The sequence below is a fragment of the Impatiens glandulifera genome, chromosome 1, assembly GCF_907164915.1.
Source record: "Impatiens glandulifera chromosome 1, dImpGla2.1, whole genome shotgun sequence".
NCBI classification, from domain to species: domain Eukaryota; kingdom Viridiplantae; phylum Streptophyta; class Magnoliopsida; order Ericales; family Balsaminaceae; genus Impatiens; species Impatiens glandulifera.
In genome coordinates this window covers 80,328,328-80,352,555 of record NC_061862.1, presented here as the reverse complement: position 1 = coordinate 80,352,555, position 24,228 = coordinate 80,328,328, and the positions used below count along the sequence as shown (strand labels likewise).

Sequence of the window (24,228 nt, the reverse complement as noted above, 5' to 3'; positions counted from 1 at the left end):
ATGCCCTAAATTAGTGTGTCATTAATGTAATAGCTAGAATTAGTCCTATAAATACTTGTGAGGTATTACATTGTAAATCACCAAGTATTCAAATGATATAATATTATTCTTTGTAAGAGTTTACTCTCTCTCTAGAATTCTTGTGTCAATTCTATTAAACGTCAAGTGTTGCGTCGAGTAAGGCTGACTAGTTACTCGTTCTTGCGAAGATTGTAACTAGTGTCGCACGGATCGCCAGTGAAAAGACTGAGCCCGTGACAAAATGCACGGTATACATGCTAGTTTAACTAATAATATTTTCTCTTTGAGAAATTTTAATAACAACTCAAATGATGTGTTGGTCCATGGACCAACATTTTTTATGTGAAGTAATTGAAGGTGGAGGCTTTTGAAATTCAGGATCCTTTGTCTAAGGGAAGTTTTGAATCATCCAACAACCAGTAGAATTCCTTAGCATCATCAATAGGGCGTTCATTATTTGAGGCTTCAACGGTTGGATACAAATCGTTGATAATGTCTTCCATAAATTGATCATCTTGATCAATTTCTTCGTTCATTTCATCATTAACAATATTCTCTCCTACTCCACCCTAATTCTCATCTATAAGGTCATCTAATTCATCATCATCATCACTTTCATTTAAAAATCTCGTTTCTTCATGAAAGTACCAAAAATTGTAATTTTGACGGATCCCAAACACAACTAGATGACATCTCACCACTATTCTATTCTCATAAGTTCGATTTGCACACTTTACACAGGGACAAACAATCAAATTTCCGTTAGTAGACATAATTTCAACCTCTTGAATATAATTTGGATCATATCGACATTAAGTCATCTGAATTTTATCGGAGACTTTCATTTTAACCAGGAATTAACAACCAATAATGAAATTAACATCTACCTATTTAATTACTAGCAACATATAATCAATTAATTAACATACTAACCAAAACACAATGAAAAAACCTAACATATTAATCCAAATAAGTCATTTCTCTAAACATGCAACCCTAATAATTAAAAACATAGGAAAATTTTAAAACTTACCAAATGGAGAATGCCGATGAAGAGTAAATCTCAAATATTTGATTCCGACCAGTAAAACTAAAAATAAAGAACATCGTCAATCTATTAGTAAACATTATTTGAAAATAAACTATATTGGTTCACAAATATGAAAAGAAACTGAATTACTTAAAATATATCAGAACAGTCAACGGAATTCCTTATGGCCACTATAAGAACATAAGATACACCACTACAACTACATGATAAATTGTATCTAATACAATAGAGTACAGTTCTGGAAAATGCATGTATCTGATAAAGTAACAAAATAGACAATAGTTCAAAAGACAATGTCATAGGCTTAAACTAAAATTATGAATCAAGTTTAGATAGTTCTACCGCTAGAATGATCACTCTAAATGATGTTCATTTCATTTTCCTATATGTTCTTAACATACGCTCACCAAAGCAAATAAAAGAACAAGCAATCTGTAATCACTTCAAGGCATGCATATATGCGCTAAAAATATATAGCCTACAAATTTTCAAAGAAGAATCGGATACATACATTCAATATAATTGTTAAATACAATCAAATAACTATAACCTGATGCATACATTTTGTCTTCCAAAACTATTAACATAAAATTCAGCCTCATATGGAGGACGAGTTCTCTCATCACAAGCAAACACAAAAATAACAACATAGTATTAATTAATTAATAGAATTGTGTGTCTACCTAAAGAACAATTCAAAGACTCGATCAGAACATAGTATTAACAATAAGACTCGATTTTTTTTTGTTTATCAACTTTGAGATCCAACTGACATACATCCTTATATGTCAAATATTGCTACAATTGGACCCTAAACCAAGAAAATGAGCAATAGTTTGTTCTTCTGGCTCCAAAACATCGCACAACATTATAAGATTTTCAAATTTATCCACGTAGTCTTCCATAGATAGATCCTTCTATCTGATATTGTGTTATTTGAGAAAAGTATTGTGGCGATAATTATTCGGCAAAAAATTCCTCCTTAACTCCTTCTTCATTTTGTCCCATGTTCTGATATTTTGCTTGACATCACGCACACGTTTCTTTTTAAGGTGTTCCCACCAAATGGACGCATATTTTTTAAACTTGATAGATATTGGCTTCACATTGTTAGCCACTCGCTTCACCTTGTTATTTTCTTGAACATCTTTGAACTCAAAAACTCTCTCAACGGTATTGAGTCAGTCAATGAACTCATCAATATTATTTCTTCCTTCAAAATCTGGAATATCAACTTTAAAATTCAAAAACTTGTGGCGGACATTGTTTCTTTGGAACCGTTGACCATGAGATGCACAGTCACTTGCGTCATTATCATCATGAAATGGATTGAAATCCTCATCATTATTTCTAGAACCATCATTTGAATCATGACCATCAACATCATGTTCACGATGTTCGCCACGCGCAAGGCGTTGCTTGACTTGTTGCACTTGTCTCTCCTTATTTATTCTAACTCAATATCACGAAGGTCTCTTTGACGAGTTTTAGCATCTTCATCGTTTGGTCCTCTTCTTCTCCGACCAGCCATTGTAGACCAAAGCTCTAATATCACTTTGACATCGAGAAATTAGAGAAATATAAAGTAACACAATAAGTCACTCGACACTCACCACTCTAGGAATCCACCAAAAGAGTTTAGAGCAATATAAATAGAAGATAACACTTCTAAAAAATCTTAAGAGCTCAAGGTAATTATTAATCACTAAGTTATCTTTCACGATTACAAAAAGGCTTATAAATAGGCAAGACTAGGAAGTTGGAACAACTCCCCGGAAAGAAGTAAATAAACTTTAATACTAGTAAGTTGGAACAACTCTCCAAAAAGAAGTAAATAAATTTTAATATTATATATACTATGACGACTAATCTCCAAGAAGTGACTATTTGAATTCCACCAGACTTCATTAATTTGTCTCTATCTCTTTAACTTCTAGGGTTTCCCAATTCTAGCATAAATTGGGGATATATGTTAAATATGAATCACCGTATATAATTAAATATCTGGAGTTATTGACTGTTACTTATTCACGACACGGTTTGCCGATTGTCATTTCGATAAAATGATATTTCCAACATTAAAAGGGGAAAATAAGCAGTTGGAAAAGGAAATAATATGGCGCGAGTTATCATTAGCTCATTATGATCCTCGTACAGAGCAATCTAAACTTAAAGTTTAGAAAATCATTCACTTGCAAAATTTAGTAAATCAATTGCCAAATGCTTTTACTGACCCTAAAAAAGTTATGAAGTCTTGTATTCTAATTGTAAATGATCCAAATAGGATTAATGTCCTTGAAGGGACAACTCATTACTATTAACGAGTCTAAAATGCAAGTGAAGCGTGGTAGACTAGTCGGTTCTAAATATAAAAATACTCGAAAAAGAAAAAAAGTAAATGCTTAAACTTAGGAAACAATTACTCCAAAAGAGTATCCAATAATTGAAAAAATGATTATGGAGGAATCACAAGTACCTGAAAATGAAGAGATCTCTATAAACTATGTTTTGACTAGAAAAAATGGAATCGAGATGAAATCGACGTCAATGAAAAATTTTCATATGCTATAGCATACGATATTGTTAATGAATACGAGAATCTTGAACCAAAGTCTATAGAAGAATGCAGATGGATAAATTATTGACCAAACTAGAAAGATGCGATTGAAGCTGAACTAAAATCATTCGCAAAGCATAAAGTTTTTGGATCTATCGCTCGTACCTCTGAAGGTATTAAACCGATCAATTATAAATGAGGAATTATAAGAAAATGAAATTAGAAAAATGAAATTGTCAGGTACAAGGCATGAATTATTGCCTAGAGGCTTTAATAGAGACCCGATATTGATTATGAGGAGACATATTCTACTTTGGTGGATGCAACAATATTTAAATATTTGATAAATTTATCGATACAAGAGAAATTGTAGATGAGATTGATGGATGTTGTTACGACAGATTTATATGGCTTCCTTGATAACAACATATACATGAAACATCTGGAAGGATTTAAAATGCAATAAGCATGTAATTTAGACCGTCGAGATCTTTACTCGGTTAAATTATGTCAATCTCTATATGGATTGAAACAATCTGGACGTATGTGGTATAAACATTTCAGTGAATATTATTACAAAATGAATTTCAAAATGACTCGTATGTGTTTATTAAAATATTTGGATCACAATTTGTAATAATTGCAATTTATGTGGACGATCTGAATATTATTGGAACTACAGATGACCTATCTGAAACAGATGATCTATCTGAAATAGTTAATTATCTTAAGAAAGAATTTGAGATGAAAGATCTCAGGAAAACAAAATTATGTCTTGGCTTACAAGTTGAACATTAAGAGAATGAAATTTTTGTTCATCAATTTGCTTATACATCAAAAGTACTAAAAATATTCTTTATGGATAAAGTGCATCCCTTGAGTAGTCTAATGATCGTGAGATCGCTTGATGTAAATAAAGATCCATTTCAACCTCGTATAAGTGATGAAGAACTAATTGGTCCTAAAGTATCATACCTTAGTGTTATTGGAGCGTTAATGTATCTAGCTAGTCATACTATACCTGCCATATCATTTACAGTAAATTTATTAGCGAGATATAGTTCTTCACCGAAAAGGAGACATTGTAATGGAGTTAAGCATATTTTTCGATACCTTCGAGGAACTATGAATATGAGATTATATTATCCATATGTATGTGAAGCTAAATTGATTGGGTACGTAGATGTAAGATATTTATTTGATCATCATAATGGTAGGTCTCAAACGAGTTACGTATTTACATATGGTGGAATAGTTATATCTTAGAGATCTATGAAATAATCAATTACCGCCACATCTTCAAATCATTATGAGATCGTCGTTATTCATGAAGCAAGTCGAGAATGTGTATGATTGAGATCAATTATTCATCATATTCGAGAGTCAAGTGGTTTATCCGTAAATAACAATTCTCCAACAATTTCATATGAAGATAATGTTGTTTGTATTGCACAATTAAAAGGAGGATATATTAAAGGCGATAGAACGAAACATATATCACCAAAATTATTTTTCACTCATGATCTCCAAAAGAAATTTGAAATTGATATTCATCAAATTCGTTCATCAGATAATCTAGCAGATCTATTTACAAAAGCATTACCTACTACGATTTTTGAAAAACTACTGGATAAAATTGGCATGCGGAGACTCAAGAATTTAAAGTGATGTAACAAAAAGGGGGAGTTTACGTACTGCACTATTTTTTCTTTCACCATGGTTTTATCCCACTAGGTTTTCTTGGTAAGGTTTTTAGTGAGGCAATATTGAAATGACATTCAAGGAGGAAATATTATAAATACATAATAAATGTATGTCATTATGTATGAGTTTTGATCTTTCATATTATATTATCAATAAGATCTTTCATTCCTATTCTAAGTCCTAAAAATAGGACATATTTGAAACATTGTAAGTATACCGATTCATACCAGCAATAAGAATTGATCTCCCTTTTAACTCTCCCTTTTAACTCTCTTTATTTGTCTTGTTTATATATATATATATATATATATATATATATATATATATATATATATATATATATATATATATATATATATATATATATATATATATATATATATTAATTTTTTAAGTAAATTGAGTTCAATTAGCTTGTTTGATATTCTCTTTTTATATAAAAAAAAACTCAATATTTTTTATTATTTCATTCAATCTTTATTATTATTAGTTTCTTAGCTAAAATATTAAAATATATTTTGTATAATATTTTCTTTCTTATATAATCTTATCTATCTAAAGGATAAAATAGTTATTAAGCTTTAAAATTATTTTTTTTCAAAAATTAAATCAAACAATTTTTTTACCGAAAACTAAAATAAGACTAAAAAATGCCAAGATCAAACATAATAATGATAATTTTATGTGTCTATAATTTTTTTCCATATTTTATTTCATAAAAAAATACTCCTCTAAAACATAAATATATATATAATAAATGAGTAAGACTAATTTAATACAACTTAAATAAGTTGTTAAAATAATGTAAGTGAATAAATTACTTAGAATAAATAAAATCATAAATATTTCATCAAAGCTGAAAAATTTGAAGTAAATAAAAAGTATAAGCTTAAAAATAAAGAACATTGAATGCTAGTGCCGACAATTTTGGACCCTGCACGAAAACACTACCCCGAACACGAAGAAATTAGGTAGAGTTATATATTTTTTGTTCGAGTTAAAATCAGGTCGACCTGTTTAACCTGATTGATAAACAAGTCAAAATGAGGAATTTGATCAAATGACCCTCAAAAGAGGGGTAATCTCAAAACTAACCCTACTAAAATCTATTTGCAAAAATAACAGTTTTTTAAACTCTGACCATTTTACCCTTACTATTTTTTTATTATTCCCGTTTAACCTCTTTTCCCTCTCATTTTCTCTTCTTTCATTTCTCTCTTCTCCGGCCTCGCGACCGTTGCTCTCCCCGCTCTCCCTCCCCTTCTCATCTCTCTGACTCCCCAAGAAACACTGGACGACGACGAGACCCACCTACAACGTCGGAGGACGAAAACAGGTTCCCCGACTCCAACAGCATCACCGGACCACGGACGCATGCCACTGTAGATCCGACCGACCAGCATCATTGCCATAAAAATGAGTATGTTAATTTCTTTCATTCCCATTTAGTTGAACACTCAATAGATGAAATAAAATATGAAATATGTTTGGTATGTTTGCAATGTTGTGTGAAAATGCGCACCACGCAAATTACGCCCCACGCAATTTGCGTTTGCGTCCCACGCTCCACACAATTTGCGTTTGCATCCCACGTACCACACTAAGATAATATGGTTTTGTTACTGCATTAACATTTCAATTTGTACCAATTGCAGATCCCAATTTATTCGTTAGTTGTTTTGTCCTCTATGATGGAGAGTGGAAAGATGATGATGGAGTTAGTTCTTTTGTCTCAAGTTAATGCGTAGCTGTGACTCTATTCCTAAATACTACATATGATGAATTAACTGACATTGTCTATGATGATATTCGTGTGGACAAATTGAGATATGATTTAGTGTTCAAAATCAAGTATAATTTGGTTTTGAAAACTGCTCCTCCTACTGTTATCCGATATGATAGAGATGTGATGTTCTATGTAAAAGAAATTTCGACAGCACTCCACCAACTTTGCACTCCTCTGTGTGTCTATTTAGTAGAGAAGTCACTACCTTCACACCCAACTCATAAAAACAAAACACCAGGAGATCATGGTGAGTAAACCTCTCCTTTATCCTTGTCAAACTGGTTCCGGTGGATTTCTATGAAAGACAATCAGTAAAATTATTAATAATGATTTCGGTTGGTGCCATCTGTAAAGAAACAGTTGGTTAGATTAATGTCATATACACAATGTTAGACGCAAACCAAGGAAAAATGCAAATTGCATGGGAACGCAAAGTGAAAACTACAATTTGCATACCCACGCCAATTCAATTAGTAATTTGCGTATCCACGCAAATTGCATTCTCGGAATTTGCATACCCACGCAAAATGCAATTTGCGTACCCACGCAAAATGCAATTTGCGTACCCACGGGAAAATGTTCACAAACCATTCAGAAAAACTATTCTTGCGTGGGACGTAATATACAGATCTCAGATCTCACACCATTTCAAACCATTCATTCAAAATGCAAAAACTATAGAACTCACTAAAACTCTAAAACCCTAAAACCTTTCATACTCAACATGCAAAAATAAAAACTAACCTAAATGCGATGGGCGAATGTCGGGGAGTCGGGCTCGCGGGGGAAACGTTTAGGGCTTGGCGATCATTGGGGAGTCAACCTCGGGGGGAAACGTGAACAAATCGATCGGAGATCGATTTGATAAAATCTGTAGCTAGAGATTGAGAGTGAAGAGATGACAAGAATAAAGAATTTGCATAAAGTGAAAATAACCCGATAAAGGGATTTCTCATTATTCAGACTTTATTTATATTGTCTTAATTACAAAATGAGTAATAAACTATTATCTTTAGTCTAAATAAGTCCTTAGACTTATATTAGTTATAATGTTGGAATGAAAGTTAATTATTCTAACTAATCAATACCAAAATGACTAATGCAGTTAATTAACTGCCTTAAGAAATATTTGACAGTTAAATAACTCTAACAAATTTACTCAAATCATAACAACTTTGTTAAACAATAGTTAGAAATAAAATAACTTTATTATTTTATTTCTTCACTCCCCCCTCAAGATGAAAGTCTTTGAGCTTTAGCTTAAGCCTTAAATCTTGAAATTGTTTAACATCAAGAGTTTGGTAAATATATCTGCATTTTGAACAATAGAAGCAACATAAGTTAGAGTAATAAAACCATCTTTGTATTTGTTTCTTACCAAATGACAGTCAATATCGATGTGTTTCGTTCTCTCATGAAACATCGGATTTTGCGTTATATGCATCGCTATTTTATTGTCACAATATAAAACAATAGGCAGATTAACTTTGATCTGAAAATCAGCAAGTAAATAAGTCATCCATTGTAAATCACATATTGTGACAGCCATAGATCTATATTCATCTTCAGCTGATGATCTAGATATAGTTTATTTTTTTTTGTTTTCTATGCTACTAGAGCATTGCCAATGTAAATACAATAACCTGTAAGTGATTTTCTAGTATCATAACAAGAAGCCCAATCACTATCAGAATATGCTGAAATAACAAAATCATTCTTGGTTGCATAAAAAATGCCTAAGGATGATATTCCTTTAATATATTTAACCACTTTGATAGCAGCCTCAAAATGTGATTTATAAGGTTTATTAATATATTGACTTAATTGTTGTACTACATGTGCAATATCTGGTCTAGTGAAATTCAAATATAGTAAACGACCAATTAATCTTCTATACTTTTTAACGTCACAAAGAGTATCATTCACTGGTTCTTGAACCAATTTGGTATCTCTAGTCATAGGAATAGATGATGTTTAGCAGCCATCAAGGACATATCAGAAACAATGTCAAGAATATATTTTCGTTGATTAACATAAATTCCATCATCAGTTTGTATAATTTCAAGACCTAAGAAAAACTTAGCTTTACCCAAATCTTCAATAGGAAATTTGGTATTAATCATATTTTTTATTTCATCAATTTGCTCTATTGAATTCCCTGCTAATAGGATATCATCAACATAAATAAGCAAACAAACAATATTAGATCCATCATTTTTGATGAATAAACAATGGTCATTCTCATATTTTTTAAAACCACTCTCAGTAAGGATGTTACAAATTTGAAAATGCCACTGTCTAGACGATTGTTTCAAGCCATATATGCTTTTGTTTAATTTACAGACTTGTTTTGGTAGTGTTCCTTTTAAACCTTCTGGAACTTTCATATATAAATCTTCTTCAACTAAGCCATGCAAGAAAGCATTATTTACATCTATTTGATGTAAATGCCATTTCTTAGCAGCTATTAAAGCAAGAAGTAGTTGAATAGTCGAATTTTTAGCTACAGGGGCATATACCTGATGAAAATCAATTCCATCTTTTTGGTCATACCTCTTTGCAACTAGTCGGGCTTTACATTTATCAATACTTCCATCAACATTCAATTTTGTTTTAAAAATCCATTTACAACCTATTATTTTCTTCCCTTTAGGAAGTTCTGTTATAATCCAAATATTATTTTTATGAAGAGCAGTAAGTTCATCGTCCATAGCTTTAATCCAATTTGGATTTAAAATTGTATGTTTGTATGAAGTTGGTTCAACAAACTGATCAATGTTGCCCAAGAATTCAATATATTCTTCATTATTGCAAGTTGATACAAGTGGAAATGATGGCGGTAAATAACTTTGTTTTTTATTTACATTTGTCTCAACTTGAATTACAACATAATCCTTCATCCAAACAAGTTGTTTTATAAATCTTGAACTTTTTCGAGATACATATTTTATTTCATCTTGAACAGGTGAATGATTAACTTCATGTTCATCTTGAGAAGCAGAAGTTATCCATTCACTTGTATTCAATTCAGGTTCAGAATTAGAATTCAAATTTTGATGTTCTGAAATTTCAGTTTGAACATTTTCAAAATCATTTTCATAATCTAAATTATCTAATTCTGTTTCAAAGAAATATGGAAAATCAGAAGATTTGTTTCCTTGTAGAATTTCTTTATTTTGGATAATTTTATCAAAAAATGGAAAAATATCTTCATGAAAAATAACATCTCTTGAAATGCTAACATTTTCTGTTTCAATATCATAAACTGTATATCCTTTTTTGTTTAAAGAATATCCAATGAAAACACATTTGTTGGCTCTTTTTGAAAACTTTGATTTGTTTGGATAAACATTTACAGAATAACACAAACAACCAAAAACTTTAAAATAGTTATAATCTGGTTTCTTTCCCGATAGCATTTCAATTGGAGTTTTTCCATTTAAAATATTAGTGGGAATTCTATTTATTAGATGAGTTGCAGTCAATAATGAATAAGGCCAAAATTTAGAATCTATATTAGAATCAATCATTAATGACCTTGCAACTTGAAGTAAATGTTTGTGTTTTCTCTCCACAACACAATTTTGTTGAGGTGAGTTAACACAAGTTGTTTGATGAATAATTTCTAAGAAATTAAACATTTCAGAACATTTTTCATTTAAAAACTCAGTTCCATTGTTTGATCTAATTATTTTAATAGTTGTGTCGTATTGATTTTTAACTAAAATAAAAAAAAAATTATGAAGTTTTTCAAACACAAAGACTTTACTTGGCATAAAAAAAATCCAAGTACATTGAGAGTAATCATCAACAATAGTAAGCATGAAAGGTGTGTTAAGGATTGATTCCTCTCGATATGGACCCCAAATGTCAATATGAATAAGTTCAAAAATCTTTGATGTTTTAGAAACGCTTTGAACAAAAGAAACTCTTTGCATTTTAGCAACAGGACATGTTGAACAATGAAAAATTTTATTCATAACAACAGAAATACACTTTTTAGAACATTTAAAGTAAGATGTCCTAATCGTTTGTGTAAAAGAAATGAATCAGAAACAACATTTAAAGAAAAATGAACGGTAGATTTATGATTTTTATTAAAAATTGGACTGTCATCAATGAAGTACAGATTCTCCATTCTCTTTCCCGGATTTACTTTGAACCTTGTCTCAAGGTCCTGTAAATAACAATCAGATTTTGGAAAATACAGTTCATTTTGTTATCCTTTGTAAGTTTTGAAACTACAATTAAACAATATCTAAAAGATGGTGCATATAATACATCTTTTAGTTTCAAACAATCAAGAAGTTTAATAGTTCCTATTTTAGTTATGTTCCTACTTGATCCATCAGCTATGTACATAATTCTAGGTTCATCAAGTTGTCTTATATATGAAAATGCATTCCTATTATTGCATATATGACAAGATGCTCCTGAATTAATAAGCCACATATTTGATATATTTGTTTGTTCATTAATGCTGAAATCATATTCAAATGAATTAAGAATATAGTTAGGAAACTTACCTGCCTGCAGATGAAGAAGATCCATTTGCCTTGTTCTTGACATCTCTCATGTTCTTCAAGAACTGTTTATACATCTTGTATTCATCAATGGAAAGTTCCTAAAATCATCTTTGTCTGTAGTGGCATGAACAAAAGTTGATGGTCTTTTCTTGATCACATTATCTTTTGGTTGTTTCCACCATTTTGGATATTCAATCAACTTAAAGCAGTCATCCTTCATGTGACCTTTGCCTCCACAGTGTGTGCAACTTGCACTCTTATTCTTGTTTGGAGGATGATAAACTCTTTCACCTTCTTCTTTTATCACCATTGCAGATTCTTGAAAAGGCCTTTTCTGTATGGTCCTCTTTTTGACATTCTGAAACATTGTAAATGATTTATAAACGTCTGGCCATGGATCTTGCATGAGTATTTGGTCTTTGACATACTCGTATTTATCATCAAGCCCCATCAGAAATTGAAGAAACTTAAGTTCTTCATCATCTTGAAGTATTTCTGCTTCAAGAAAGCATCCATCACAATTAACTCGAATTCCTTTACATCTGTATCTTCTTAAAGGTTTTAACTCCATCATCTCATCCCACAACAATCTCACATTTGAATAGTATTCTTCTATGTCAAGGTCACCTTGTTGGACGAAGCTAATATCCTTTTGAAGGTTGTACCTCCTCGGACCACTGTTGCCTTCATATCTGGACTTGATCTCAAGCCACAGATCACGAATGGTTTTCTTGGATTGAAATCTTCTTCCAATTCTTGCTTCTATCGTATTCATAATCCATGCCCTAATTAAGGCATCAACAATAACCCATTGATTTGCATCTTCTTGATCTTTTGGTTCTGGATATGAACCATCAATAAAACCTATCTTAATTTTCGCTTGAAGAGCTAGTCTAATACTTAGACTCCATCCGAAATAAGTTTCCCTTCCAGTAAGAATGGCTGAGGTAGTATTTAGGCCTTGATGATCGGTTGGATGTATAAGAAGGGGATCATTGTTGTATTTCCTTTTTGTAATTGGTTGGTTAGGGTTCTGGTTTGGATTCTGGATGTTAGGGTTAGGGATTTGAGTCATAGTTGGTGTAAAAGTTGGAATCGAAACTCTATTTGACTCTAAAACCATCGGCCTAAGAGTAGTATACATTTCTGCTGAAATTTCAGGAAGTTGATGTTCAGAACTTACATTGTTATCTGAAGATCCAGAAGCCATGTCTTACTTTGATAGAATCGGTAGATCGTCTTCTTCTTCGTCTAGATTTGCTTTGATACCATGAACAAATCGATCGGAGATCAATTTGATAAAATCTGTAGCTAGAGATTGAGAGTGAAGAGATGACAAGAATAGAGAATTTGCATAAAGTGAAAATAACCCGATAAAGGGATTTCTCATTATTCAGACTTTATTTATATTGTCTCAATTACAAAATGAGTAATAAATTATTATCTCTAGTCTAAATAAGTCCTTAGACTTATATTCGTTATAATGTTGGAATGAAAGTTAATTATTCTAACTAATCAATACCAAAATGACTAATGCAGTTAATTAATTGCCTTAACAAATATTTGACAGTTAAATAACTCTAACAAATTTACTCAAATCATAACAACTTTTTTAAACAATAGTTAGAAATAAAATAACTTTATTATTTTATTTCTTCAAAGCGTCCGGGGTTTGACGATCGTCGGGGAGTTGGGCACAAGAGTGAAGCGTCCAGTGTTGCGCTTCCTATGGCGATTGTCGGGGATGCTGGATTGTTGTAGGGGGAGTTGGGGAGGGAGAGCAACGGTCGTCGGAGAAGAGAGAAAGAAGAAATAAGAAATGGGGGGAAAAGAGGTTAACGGGAATAATAAATAAATAAAAAATAGTAAGGGTAAAATGGTTAGAATTTAAAACAAAAAAGGTTATATTTGCAAATAAATATTATTATGGTTAGTTTTGAGATGACCCCTCTTTTGAGGGTCATTTGATAATATTTCCCATCAAAATCAAGTCGATGAAATGACCCAAAGTAGACTCGATAACCCCTTTACAAATTTTGTTTGTTTGTTGAATTTTGTTTTTTTCTCACTCACTCACTCATTTACTTTTATAGAATTATTTTATAAGTAGATTTGTGATTTAACTTTATTTTTGTCTTGTAATGATGTCATTTTAATTTGAAATAGAGATATGAATTAATTACATCGGGTTAGATTCGAGTTGAATCAAGTAAATCGGGCTTAAGCCTCCTCCTCTTCTTAGGCCAGGAAGATTGGGCCGTGACATTCTCCTTAAGCCCCCTCCTCTTCTTGGGCCAGGAAGATTGGGCCATGACATTCTCCCCCACTCAATCTGGTGACGTTCTCGTCGCGTCCTCCTTGTAGGCCTAGATGATGTCTCCACATATGATAGAAGTTTTGAGCGACATGCTAGCTTTCCAACCTGTTTCTTCTCTAAGAAAGGGCCTTTGTATTGCCTCACATACCCCTTGTGAACTTTGGAAAATCGTCTCCCTTGATGGAGTAAAAGTTTTATTATCACTCGATTTCCTCCGAACTCTAAGTGTCTTCTCTTCTTGTCCTCCCATTTCTTCATCTTTTGGTGATCTTAGCTATTTCGCACTTCTATTTCTTGAAGGGCAACTCCTCCGGTTGCCTCTTCAATTCCTCCAATTTGGGAGGCTTCATGTGATAAAGAACCGCTGCCGATGGTTTAGTAAATTTGACTAACTCTTCTCTGTGATCCACCTCTCTCTTATGGTGGGGTTTCTCTGATAATCTAGTGGCCATTACATCATGACATTTCTCTAGGACAGTTGTAACTTCTGGAGGTATCTTCTTTTTGGACGCAATTTTCTCATATTCTTTCACGGTGACAAAAGATGATGGGTGAGTCTTCTTCGCACCTTTTGAGAGTTGCATGGAAGATAGGTGTCTAGTTTCTCTCTTGACCTCTCTTGTTAAAGGTATTGTGCAAGTATTGCCTTGCTCTAAAATGTACATCGTATTGGCAGAAGAGAGTAGGAAAGCATTTACCTTGTCTAGAAACTCTATGTCGAGAACCATTTTGTAGTCGTCCATGTCAATAATGGAGAAATCCAGAAGGCCATTTCACTCCCCCAAGTTGATCTTTACATTACGAGCAACTCCATATGTTGTACTTGGTGCCGAGTTGACTGTTTTAAGCCACCCTTTCTCCTTAGTGTACTGGATCCCCAGTCTTCCCGTCTCCTTTACCTCTAGAAAATTGTTGTTGGCTCCCGTATCCAATAAAGCTTTAACCATGTGGTTTCTTACTTTAGTTTCCACAAATAGTCGTCATTTCTTCGCGGACTTTGGCTTATCAAACTTTGCTATAACGACACTAAGTAGGTTTAACGACCCCAATCGAGCTTCATCGTGAAGACGTTCTTGCTCCTCCATCAATGCTGATAGTTTGTTCTTCATAGGGCACTCTCTTGCTTTGTGCGGCCCTTCACAAAAGAAACACTTTATTCGGGGTTTCTCTCAACATTTCTCATCCCGATCTTCTCTACCATTGGGTTTGGTAGACTTAATTGGGTCATCATTGTTGTAGATATGGTTTCCACCATTTTCCCCTTTGTCATTCCTCTCATAGGTCGACTTTGGTTTCTCATGTCTTCTCATTTCGACAAGTGATTCAGCCACGGCAATAGCGGTGTTTAGATCTTGGACACCACGCCGTTCCAACTCTAGTTTCGCCCACATTTGTAGACCATCAGTGAAGGCGAACAAGGCTTCGTCATCTGAATAGTTAGGGATTTCTAGAAGAGTAGCGATGAACTCCTTGACATACTCCTTGATACTCCCTCTATGTGAGAGTCGTCGCAACTTGGCCCTTGCTTCTCGAATGACGTTTTCATGAGAGAACTGTCTCTTAAGTTCCTCCTTGAATTCACCCCAGGTATTGATAGAACATAGACCTCTTTCTATGTCACTACTTCTTATCCTCCACCACAACATTGTGGTGTCTTCCATGTATGTCGTGGCAGTATTTATCTTCATCGCCTCTTCTACTAGGCCGAGTGCTTTGAAATACTGGTCCAAACTCCATAAGAAGTTGTCGATCTCCTTCGCATTCCTCTCGCCTAAATATGCTTTAGGCCTTGAACGTTTATCCTTATTGGATTGGGGACTTCTACAGGCGCACGTCCGCACTCTTGCACAACCGCCTACTTGAGTAACGTCACATCCTCTTCGGTGCCTTGTAACTTAGATGACATTAACTTGAGTTTCTCGGTCAAGGTATTGATTTCACTAAGGAGGGTTTGTTCCACGATCTGAGTTTGATCTTGACATTTGGACAAGCCTTCGTTCAGGGCACCTTGCATTCCTCCTCGGAGCTCGTCTCTCTCCTTCTCAAGTTCGACAATGCGTTCCTCTAGGTCCCCGGCATTATCTTGTTCGTACACCATGATGAGTTCTACCTTCTCCAACCCGGAGATAATGTCAACGATAACGTCTCTTGATCTCTCTTTCTTTGGTAGCTTTGGATCCTCCCACCTGAACTTTGCGAGAGTTCCTACCATCTTCTCCGGTCCCGTAGGAAAGATGAAAAAATAAATATATCAAATTCAGATTAAAAATTTTGACAAAAATTATTAAATAAGTCAAATTCAGAATATTATCGCTCAACCGTTAACCGACATTTAACAAATAAGGTGTAGTGAATAAGTTAAATCAAATTGGTCCTATTAACTCAAGGTAGCAAGAAAAAAATAGTAATAAAAAAAAGGAAAATGATTCGGTGGACTGCGTTTCTCTCTCCAACGGATTAGCAGTAGAATTTAGACAGAAAAACTAAAAGACTAGACGACGAGCTTGATCTTCACCATTTCTCTCTATCGCTACAAATCCGCCATTGACGATCTCCACACACTGTATTCTCTCACACAGGGAAGAGGTACCTTCAACTGTATATGTTTATACGTATATTCTCTCCATTTCCACTCTGTTTGAACCACTCTCATTTCATCCTAAATCCTACAGGCACACCATTTTCTTTTTCGCAATTATTCACTTGCAGCTCAACTCATCCTTAAGATTCTCATCTTTCATCCCTCGGTTTTTAATCTTCTAGCTTGTTAGAAGCTTCAGTTTCCCTGAAATCGCTCTTATCTGTTCGACTCCTGGTTCGTTTGTACTGATAAACTGTTTACCATTATATAAACTATTAAATCTGTTTTAGATTCATCGGATACTCGAATCTAAACATCTACTCTCTTGCAAAAGCTAGGCAATTGATTAACTTTAGTCTCACTTGTTATTTGGTTTATTTGTATGTTTGATCTACACCTAATCATTATTATCACAATGGCTTCTTGCTGACAATTAAGTTTCTGTACAAATGTAGGATTCAATCTTTACTATAATCTATCATTTTTCTCTTGTGATAGTTATGTAAAATTAGATGTGTTAACCTCAAGTTGGTTGCTAACCATTCTCACACATATGAAGAACTTTAAGAGCTTGTTTGATGTGGGATTATTTCCAAATAAACTACCATCTCATCAACTAAAATATGAACTTCCCTTATTAAAAAAGGATGTTTTGATCATTATACTCAAATAATCCAAGTAAACATCAAGCAGGACTTTTTCCCCAAAGAAACCAGATTACATCAAACAAGCTTCGAATGTGTTTTTCTTGTTCATTCTTCTCATTTTTCATTTAGTTCCTTCTAATTTGCTTTTGTTAATGTAGTGCCAGCAATGGATAGTAATAATGGAAGTCCAAGTTTGTATCCTCTGCACCGCTGTAAAATAGTGCACTTTGTAAGTGTCGTAATATTTTTTCACTTATCAGTTATATATAACTGTTCTTGAAGACCACTTTGAATTTGCTGGATCTCTTTAAGGTTTCCATTCAAGGTGTTTTTACTTATTACATCTGATACATACAGGTGAGGCATGCTCAAGGAATCCACAATGTAGATGGAGAAAAGAACTACAAAGCTTACATGTCTCCTGAATATTTTGATGCACACCTCACCAAACTGGGTTGGTTGCAGGTAGGGTACAAAGGTTTTTCTGTTTCATTGCCGCTAAGGATTAATATCCCCATCTATGTTCAATTCCGATAAAAGTTCATTTTTGAATTTTCATGCTCATAAAAGAATATGTATGTGCTCTAACAGGTTGATAATTTGCGAAAACACGTTCGTAATAGCGGTTTGTTCAAGAAGATTGATTTAGTTGTTACCTCTCCCTTAATGAGGTGATATTGTCTGCTTACACCGCCACTTTAATTTCTGCTTTTGACCATAAATATTAACTGATAATTTAGTTGTTGTTTAATATGTGCAGTAGATAATGTTTTTTTGTTGGCTGTAATCAAACCTTGTGTATAATAAGTTAATAACTAATTTATGTCCTGGTGCTTTCTTTCTGTGGTAAGGCTTTTATTGTCAATAGTAAAATATCAAAATATGTATTATTAGGGTAGACTTTTTATTCTTTCATTATCATTGGTTGTCTGGTTCCCCTGTATGTCTCAAAACTTAAATAACTAAAACTAGTTACTTAATGGTTATGTCTCTTACATATTGCCCTGTTCCCATAAATTTTCACCGCTTTTCTCATTATCAAAGATTTAGCTAGTTGATCAAACTACATCCTCCTTTGATTGATTTGATATTTCACTTGCCTTTATCTCTTCCTGGTTTCTACTTTCTAACTAAACATATACTAAGTGGCTACCTTACATATTAACAGCTATTCCTCATTTTGTCTGCTAAAACTCATTTCCCTGTGCTCACAAGTAGATCTGCAAAGGCAGGTTAGGGTTTGGTCCATTAGTGTCGGATTAGTTTAGTGGTGGTGAGTGACTAAAGGTGATGGTTATTATATTTGATCAAATCTTCTTTAGGTGGGTCTTTTCCTAAATGAAACAATGGACTAATCTTTTTGGTATGCCAAAAAATTAGTGACAAAAAATTAAAAAATCATTTTGTAAAAAAACGTAATCCAATTTTTCATTTTGTAGAACAATTAAAACAAATGGACAACTTTTCACACCTTTCACACTAAAATTTCAATCACACTTTTCATACAAAATGCCAAAATAATCGTTTCATTTTTTATTTTGACAATTTTCAAATGTGATTGTGACGGTGATTATATTATATACCACTTTTCAAAAAGGCCCTCCAGGCGAGAATCAATATGTACAGTTGTAATTCATGTTTATTTTCATCCCTTGTGACGATTTTAATTTCAAAGGACTGGGTTATTACAGGACAATGCAAACAGCTGTTGGAGTCTTTGGTGGTGAGAACTATCCACTAGATAGGATGGAGGGATTACCACTTATGGTTGCAAATGCAGGAAACAGTGAACGCTCTGCCATTTCAAGACTAGATTGTCCTCCTATCGTTTCAACTGAACTTTGCCGGGAACACTTGGTTGGTTTAAGTTATATGCATACTTGCTTATATGTTCAAGAAGACCTTCTTTATCCATAATATTTCAGCCTTGCCCAATTTATTTTGTTAAAACTTTGGATTAATGACGTTGCATTATTTTTCCTTTTTTGAGGTTCAAAATTAGCTATACTTGGTGGAGACTTGTAGCTCAGTGGTAGAGCATAGAAATTCATGTTCTTAAAATCATGGGTTCGAGTCTTCACACTTGAACCATTTACAAAAAAAAACTATACTTGCATTATGAGACACATTCCACTCAAAGCTTGAATGCAAGTCTAGACACAGACAAAAGTAATTATCAGTTTAATCTGATATACCATTTAAGCATTTTATGCATTAACTCTAAGGATTGTATTTGTTAGCTCATATGCATCATTTGGCCGTACTAATTGATTTCTAATACAACCACTCCATTTACTTGTCACATGGACATAAGTTCTGTTCTACTTTTGTTTCAGGGTGTTCACCCCTGTGATAAGAGGAGAAGCATCAGCGATTACGTTTGTCTTTTCCCTGCAGTTGATTTTTCACAGGCAAGTATTCAAATAACTGTTGTGTCTCTGTAAACTGCAAAGACTATGGCATTACATCAAGGAAGTGATGTAGCTCAAAGTAGAATTAGGTTTAATATCTTGAATTTGAGCGTACAATTATTGAAACTACATTGAATCAAAGATAATTGAGTTTGAGATGAGAAGAGAAGAGTAGATATAAGCTCTTACCATGATAGGAGCTATTAGAAATGGAGATGAGATCTAGAGAGAATTGAAATGTCTAAAATGACCTCTGTTTCTTTTTCCACATAAGTATGGTTGTTCCCACGAAGACTTTCAGTTTTATTCTTCAGCTGGCCAACTAATTAACCTGTCAGCTTATCCCCGGTTGTGTAAACCTAACCCTAATTAATCTCTTGTAGCATGAAGCTGGTTCAAACAATAATATATCATATTCACAGTTTTTTGGTATTTTGTTTAGATAGAGAGTGATGAGGACATTCTATGGAAGGCCAACATAAGAGAGACAAAAGAAGAACTCGTGGCTAGAGGAATAAAGTTCATGGAATGGTAAAAAGCTTTGCAGACACATACCCAAATATCTATTATCGGTTTCTCAATCTCTATGACTGTATCCTTTACAGCTCTTGTTCTATAACCTAGCTCTCAAATCAGCTTTCCATTTCAGAAAACTGGTAAAAGAAATGCAGCTAGCATTGACTATTTATCTTATTTATCTGCTTTGTTACAGTAGATCATCTTTAATTATCTAGTTGCAACACATGCTGTTTAATCTCCAACTTCCTAAAGATTGGCCGGCCCTATTTGGAACACTTGTAGTTTTTGTTTCTGTATGTGGATCTGTTTTCATATAGAGAAACTAAATTTAGTCAGACACAGATTCAAAATTTAATTTCTTGTTTTTGTATTTGGAAACGAATCCGGATACATAAACACTTAGTGTTTCCAGTTTCTTTACAAATTCTAATCTGGAAGTCGTTTCAATCATTTGTGCATCAAGTGACAAGGTTTGGACTTATCTGGTACATGGTACATGTAGGATTACAAATTTGCAACATAAATGTCTGTTTAAAAATATGGCTGCATTAACTTATTTACTAGATCAAAGATGGATGCATTAACCTAACATGTTCTTATGTCTTTGTTTGATGCACATAGGCTTTCAATGAGAAAGGAAAAGGAGATAGCAGTAGTTACTCATAGTGGATTCTTATTTCACACACTGAATGCTTTTGGGAATGACTGTCACCCATTAGTCAAAAAAGAAATCTGCCAACAGTAAGTGTTATTTTATTATACTGTTCATTCATGTAGATGTAACTTTTCACCCCAGTATGTATATTATTTTCAAACATCCTTGTTTAAGCATTTTGGCTTCTCAGTATGCGGTTTTGTTTGTTTGTTTGCTTTTAAGATGGTTCATTTGAATATTGTCAGCTTTCTTTTTCATTTTCTTGGTAAGAGTACTCCTGCATTTGCTGCTATCTTTCAAACTATAGAAATTAAAGAAAAGGGGTAAATTTGAGGGGAGAAACTAATTACATTTGGTGATGGCAGGTAGATGGAAGTTTTTATTACATTTACTAGAATTCTATATAAATGTGTTATGTTTTACATTGTTACTTATATTTTAAGAATCTTATGGTCTAGGTTATTTACTGATTTCGAGTTTTAACTCATTTCACATCTTCAAATTAAGATTTTACTATGGCCATTCTATTATAAGAATCTTATGCAGTTATGTTTGTAATATTTTGGTCTGTTGTACATGAGCATTGCAGCTTTGCAAATTGTGAGCTGCGTTCAATGATTATCGTAGACAGAAGGTAAACAGGCTGTTTGTTTGTTTTTTGCTCTTACGTGAGACCATTAGGGTTTATTCTTGCTCTTGTTCCCAATCTCCTGTTTTCAGCATGCTGGGATCCGACGAAACTTCAACCAATTATTCAGGAAATCTTCCTATTGGCCAAGATATCCCCAGCGATTAATTAAGATGCGATGATGAGGCATCTGGTATCATCTCATTTTGTTTATCAGATTTATTAAAAGTTTACTGGTCAAAATGTGTATGATCTACTCTTGGAGATGTTCATTTTCAAAAGCCCTTGTTTGTTAATTTCCAGATTGATTTGGTTTGTATTATTTATGTGCTGTAATAATATTTAAATGAAATTATCTTTTAAGTATAATAAGATTGCTAATTATTTTTGTGGGTTCTACTTTTTAATTGTTGATTAATTTATAACCCTACCAAACACAATACATATATGTGGTAGTTTAATGAATTCATAGTTTTACAAGTTAAATGTCCTTGACTAGTTTTTATTTTAAATTTTATAGTACTGTCAGTTCATGTGTTGTTATCTTTCTCAATTTCACAAAATGATAAAAAACAGTATAATTTAATTTGGGTTGGTTGACATATATGTATTTTTTATTAATTAAAATTAGCTTATGAAAGAAGATTAGGTTAGAAAAGTATAGGCATGAGTAATGGTCACTAATCAAAGTTTAAACATTTATAATTCCACCAATTTGGTGGTCCTAAATCTTAATTAACCAGCAATCATATTACTTATTATTTAACCAAATCAAAGTGTTTTATTTAGCTTAGATTCCTCAATCAATGCAGTGACATACGAAACCTTTTTATAAGACCCAGTTTGATTTCTAGAAATTGTAAATGATTGCATTTGAAGGTTCAGAGTTCAGACGGTCGACAATCCGACCGAATTCGAATTTCATTTTTCGATTTTTGAATCGAATTTTAAACCAATTCAAATTCAAATACAATTTTTAAAACCATAAACTGAATTCATTATTTTATTGTTTATTTTAAGAGAAATGATTGAAATAGAGAATTTGAAAGGAACGACGTTGCGCTTGGCTGAAAAGATAACAATTTTTTTCTCTCTTATTTCTCCTTACCCTTTATCATTTTTTCAACCGTAACACATTCCTCTCCCTATACCTCCTCTTATTTTAATTATATATTTTATTAGATATAATTAAATAATTATATATTAAATTAGGTAGGTCGTTAATGTTTCCAAATTTATAAAACTATAATCCCTAAAATTTGTTAATAGTGAAGATAAAAATGTATAAGTGCAATTATTGTAATAAAGAATACAATTGTGTAGATATGTTCAATATTTGGTCTGAATTGAATATCCAATCGAATTCGAATTTCAATATTCTGTTTGATTTTCAAATTTGTTTATACAAAATAAAAATTCGTAAAACTCGAATCGAGGAATTCGAATAACCCGAAATCGAATCGATGAACACTCCTATCAACAAGAGATGTATACTAACTCTAAGTTCTTGGGTTCGAGCCCGTCAAACGGCAAGTTCTGCACTTGGTCAAATGATTAAGTGTGTTTGCGGACTACATACTTTATCTATTATTTCATTTTTAACCCATCAAGATAGCTCAGTAGTAAGAATCGACTCAAGAAAACTTCTATCAACAATAACACTAATAAATACTATTTAAAGTATTTAGTCTATCTATCTATGTATCTAACAAGAGAGGATAATAGATAGACCATAAACCAAACAGGATTTAAAGTTCTTGATATATACATATATTTTTCTAATTTGATGCGGTATGGTTAGTCTTTATTACTCATAAGCCCATTATAATCCCACCGGGTCAACAATTCTCCCGCGTGGGTCCCATCTCTTTGTTCCCATCTATTTGCTCACCTCACGGTCACCAGTCACCACTCCAGCTAATCTCTATAAATTGTATTATTCTACTCAAAATTATAACATATTCACTCAATTTGAAAACCTCACTATCCATGGATTTGAATGTGAAAAAAAATAAATTATTTTTTAATATCTCATTAAAATATTAAATTAATATCAAATAAAATTCTGAAATATCTTTTTAAAATTATATTTTCATGTGTTTCTAAACATATTTATTTATTGTTATATTCTAAATTAAGATAGTAGTTAATTAATTTCATTTAAAAGAATATTACCCTAACAAATAATAGACACACATTTTTTTGTAAAGATTTTAATAATAAATAATGTGTTTAAAATGAAAGTTTGAAAATTCCCTCTCATATAAGATAAAGATACATTATTCATTAATAAAATTATCTACAATTTTTTTTTTACTTTTATTATTATTCAAATAAATAAATATTATTAACAATAACATAATAATATTTTTATTTGAATATATAGAATAAAATAAATCACATTTTATTTATAAATTTACTAAAATTCTTTTAACTATACAAGTGTGGTGCATAATAATAATAATAATAATAATAATAATAATAATAATAATAATAAAGTTACAAAATAATAATAATTTCTCAAAATAACTTAGGATTGGATAGAGATTATGTACACAATCCGATTTACTTTAAAAAATTATCTTTATCTTCATACTTTTTTATTCTCAATTATAATAATAATAATAATAATAATAATAATAAGTTGTGACAATCCCTCTAGCCGCCCGCCCGCCAGCCACGTTAAAGAAAACCGTAAAGCCACCTGTCATATAATAAAAACTCGCAAGTAACTTTATTATTTTGCTTATTTTCTCTCGCCCACTCCATATATAATCCCTCAATCTTTCTTATTATTATTATTCATGATCCAACCATTCAATTCA

At 32.5% G+C, this 24,228-nt stretch overlaps 1 protein-coding gene across 1 annotated transcript; it reads left to right on the top strand.

Moving 5' to 3' along the window:
• The first annotated feature begins 16,380 nt into the window (after window positions 1–16,380).
• LOC124919069 (phosphoglycerate mutase-like protein 1) lies at window positions 16,381–21,802 on the top strand. Its single transcript, XM_047459208.1, has 10 exons — window positions 16,381–16,548; window positions 17,349–17,419; window positions 17,548–17,655; window positions 17,782–17,861; window positions 18,882–19,047; window positions 19,527–19,601; window positions 20,044–20,132; window positions 20,742–20,861; window positions 21,365–21,409; window positions 21,496–21,802. The coding sequence occupies exons 2-10, from the start codon at window positions 17,357–17,359 to the stop codon at window positions 21,569–21,571; spliced, it is 822 nt and encodes a 273-aa protein (XP_047315164.1). The 5' UTR covers window positions 16,381–16,548; window positions 17,349–17,356; the 3' UTR covers window positions 21,572–21,802.
• The last annotated feature ends 2,426 nt before the right edge of the window (window positions 21,803–24,228 follow it).